At 39.2% G+C, this 4,270-nt stretch overlaps 1 protein-coding gene across 1 annotated transcript; it reads left to right on the forward strand.

The window, feature by feature from the left end:
* Nucleotides 1–593: 593 nt before the first annotated feature.
* LOC136131895 (olfactory receptor 10K1) lies at nt 594–1,520 on the forward strand. The gene has a single exon (XM_065888654.1). It carries the CDS (start codon nt 594–596, stop codon nt 1,518–1,520), a length of 927 nt encoding a protein of 308 aa, XP_065744726.1.
* The last annotated feature ends 2,750 nt before the right edge of the window (nt 1,521–4,270 follow it).

Below are 4,270 nucleotides of genomic sequence, written 5' to 3' on the forward strand. Positions count from 1 at the left end.
GACATAAAATTGTTATAATGAGTAGTTGACATAAGGTATATGATATTCTTACCACATATCTTATCATATAATAAGTTGTCAATAAACAAAAATCCCCTCACAGTTTTGCTCAGAGATAATCTAGTTCTTCTTTTCCTTCCCCATCTGTGGTTGGATAAACTGAAATTCACCTGCTGTGTCTGAACATTACTCATTCTTTCATTCCACTTTCTGATCAAGTTCAGATAGCTGAAGTTTACCATATTTTTCACTTTTGGAGAGCTGTTTTCCTTAGGCTTGTAGTGAGCAAGGAAAACACAATAATCCATAAGTAAGATACAAGGGGAAAAAACAGATAATTCCTTAATCCTTAGCTAGAGAGATAATACGTTCTTGGTTTTGGAAAAAAGTCTTCTAATTGGTCATCAGTTGTTCTGTTCCATATTTAGCCTTAATTCTTATTTTGGCAGGTGTTTTTGGAGAAAATGAATGAGTTCCACCAAAAATCTGGAAATGCCTGCCACCTGTAGGCTTTGTGCTGAGTTCCCCGTGCATTTCTCCCTCCTTGGATCCTGGCCTCTGGCTCTGACTCTGGCTCTCCTAATAACATGACCATGGAATGGGTCAATGAGACCTTGATGAGAGAGTTTGTCTTCCTTGGCTTCTCATCTCTGGCTGGGCTGCAGCGGCTGCTCTTCTTTGTCTTCCTGCTCATCTACCTGTTCACCCTGGGCACAAATGCCATCATCATTTTCACCATTGTCCTCGACAGAGCCCTCCATACCCCTATGTACTTCTTCCTTGCTGGACTCTCCTGTTCTGAGACTTGTTACACCTTCATTCTTGTACCCAAGATGCTGGTTGACCTGCTGGCCCAGAAGAAGACCATCTCCTTCTTAGGCTGTTCTATCCAGATGTTTTCCTTCCTCTTCTCAGGTTGCTCTCACTCCTTCCTGCTGGCAGTCATGGGTTATGATCACTATGTGGCCATCTGTAACCCTCTGCATTACACAGTGCTCATGGGTTATGGGGTGTGTGTGGGACTTGTGGCTGCTGCCTGTGCTTGTGGCTTCACTGTCTCACTGGTCACCACCTCCCTGGTATTTCACTTGCCATTCCACTCCTCTAACCAACTACACCACTTCTTCTGTGACATTTCTCCTGTTCTCAAGCTGGCATCTCATCACTCTCACCTCAGTCAGTTGGTCATATTCATGCTTGGTGTGTTTGCCTTGATTATTCCACTGTTACTTATCCTGGTTTCCTATATCCATATAATCTCTGCCATTCTAAAAATCCCATCCTCTGTTGGAAGATACAAAGCCTTCTCTACTTGTGCCTCCCATCTCATTGTGGTAATTGTTCATTATGGTTGTGCCTCTTTCATCTACTTAAGGCCCAAATCCAATTACTCTTCAAGTCAAGACACCCTAATATCTGTGTCTTATACCATCCTCACTCCATTGTTCAATCTAATGGTTTACAGTCTGAGGAATAAGGAATTCAAATCAGCCACTCGAAGAACAATGGTCCAGACTTAATATCCTGTTAATTAAAGAGCCAGTTATTAACTGTTCAGTTAATTGTATGCCTTTTATGTGCCAAGTAAAATGTGTGCTTTCAAATATTTTCTCATTTAAATGTAGAACATGCTGTAATGTAAAGACATTTTTCATATGAAGAGAATGAGGCTCAAAGAAGATAAGACATTCTGGCTTTCTGGCATGAGTAATGCTCTGAGAAGGCTATGTAGATATGTGAAAAGATTACTCATTTCTAGAATAAATTTCATCACATTTTACTGATGTAAAGATTTATTATTCAAAAACAAATAAATCCATTGATGAGAGCAAAGATGCACCAAAGCTGTCTAGTTCAAAGGAACAGAAGAATATATGACTATCTATTCCTACCCCTCCTGATATTAGTTCTTCCTTTCCAGAAGACAACAGGCAACCTTGGTCCCCTCCATTCAAGAGCAAACTTTAGTGTCCCTTTTTGGTCCCTGATTTCCCCCCTCCCCACCCCCCACCAAATCTACATATTGAAATGGCTTTACCTTTACTTGGGATTGTTTTGTCATTTCCTTGTTTGAGACTGGAACCTTATTATGGAGTTTCCTTCCTATATACATATGCCCTTCTAATATTATCCTGTCATAGGCCCCAAATTCATTCCCTGAATATCATACCTATTTATTCTCTTCAAGGCAGCTGCTAACATGGAATAATTGCTGAAGTATCTCAAGTAATCTAGCAAAGGGGTAGAGTTAATATTAATAGGGTGAAGAGCAAGACTTCCCTAATGTCCAGAAAATCCATGGAAAAGTTCTTCAGTGTCTCCTCTTTCCATAGAGGATGAAGTCAAGGATTTATCACCTAGTCCCCGCCACCTCTGTGGCATTATTATTTCTAACATTATTATTATCCATTTCTCATATGTGTCTTATTGTGCCCTCTGAAGCTAATCCACTATTTGCTGGTCCTCAAAGTAACATGATTCTGTAGTCTGCCATGTTTTCTCACGTGCTGCTTCTTCTCTGGAAGAATAATTTTAAAAAAAGAGTGATGAAGTCATGTTCAGGTGTGTGGCTGCCTACATGGATGAGCTGACCTTCACCAAGACAGGACATGAAGGTGGCTGAGCCAGCTCAGCAGCAGAAGATGGCAGAATAAGGAAGGCTATTCATAACACAAACTTCTCTTTAGTTCCAGGCACGGTACCAGGAACAGGGTCGACAAAGTTGGTTTTAATATAATGAATCTGAATTTCCTGAAGGCACAGATTTTATATTAAACGCAATCTTGTCAACAGTTTGGTTTTCTTCAATATTCTTTATTGAAACTATTCTGAGATATAAAGGAATTTTTCCTTCAGGAGAAGTGTGGGAAGTCAAACCCAACAAGATCCCCAAATTCTATTTTATTTCTATGGGAGTAATTTTACTTAGCCCTATTCAACAGCTGTGCTCTCCTTGACCAAATCTGTTTTGTCATTACACCAAATTATGCCTTTGTTCACAAAGGGATGGAGTGAGGTAACATGAAGACATCTGCATTAATCCAATCTTAATACTAATAACATCACTCAATGGATAAACCATACATTTGGATTCCTGTAAAGAAAGGTACTTCCACAAATTTCTATTTCATACACATGGAATTAAAACTCTAAAACTTACTTGGCATAAACTTAAACATTGCCGAGCTCTAACAGAAAGTCTTACAGTCTTATAGTGACATTCTTAAGATCTTTACCCTGAGGCAATAGTTTCCTGAAACATCTTGAGTTTAATTTTTCCCTTGAAGCCATTTCTTACTTTCAGAATCTTTGCTGGGAGAGATTGGGGATTGGATGGGAAAAGCTTTATTTTCAAACCTAGGAAGTTCTGGATTCTTTATAGTTCTTCTAAATTCTTCTCAGAAGCTTAACGACACCTTATTTTGTTCATTTCTTTCTTCTCATATGTTATCATTGATCGGCACTTTCTATAATCTTCCTAGAAATTTCTCATGAGTTTAATAAATGATTTTTCTGTGTTCCAGGCTATAGTAATGCAAACTTTCCAAGAAAACACGTAAATGCCCCCTTTTACCAAACTATAATAACAGCTTCCTCTCTGTTCTTCAAATGCTTACCAACAATGGCCTCAAGGCTCTTACACCTTTCAGTGATAGATTCCTTAAGGCTTTACAGATTTTCCTACCATCAAGTCCAAACTCAGTGCCATATTTTTAAAGTTTTAATTATAATAGCACCCTGACTTTAGACACCAAATTCTGTTCTAGTTATTTATTTCCAATTAGCAAACTACCCTGTAGTTTAAGATAACGACAGTTATTTATTTTACACACAAATCCAAAATTTTGGCAGGGCTTCATGGGACAGCTTGTATCTACTTTTTGTAAGGTCACCTTGGTTGGCCCAACTAGGGCTGAAGGGCCATTTACAAAATTTGTCACTTATGTGGCTCCTTAGTTCATGTTAAATGTTGGTTGTATGCAAATCTGGGGCTATTGAGTCTTGGTTTCTTACCACATGGATTTTATAAGTACTGCTTGGGCTTGCATGGTGGCTAGAGTAGGATATCAAGATGGCAGAGTAGGAGGACACCAAGCTCACCTTGCTCCACCCACACATCAAAAATACAGATACATGTGGAACAATTCTCAGAGAAAACAAACTGGAGACTATCAGAAAAACTGTTATACAACCAAGACTGTAAGAAAGATCTACACAGGGTTGGGTAGGGAGGGAAGAGAAGTGATCAGGTTGGGACATGCACCCCTCG

The sequence above is a fragment of the Phocoena phocoena genome, chromosome 1, assembly GCF_963924675.1.
Source record: "Phocoena phocoena chromosome 1, mPhoPho1.1, whole genome shotgun sequence".
NCBI lineage: Eukaryota > Metazoa > Chordata > Mammalia > Artiodactyla > Phocoenidae > Phocoena > Phocoena phocoena.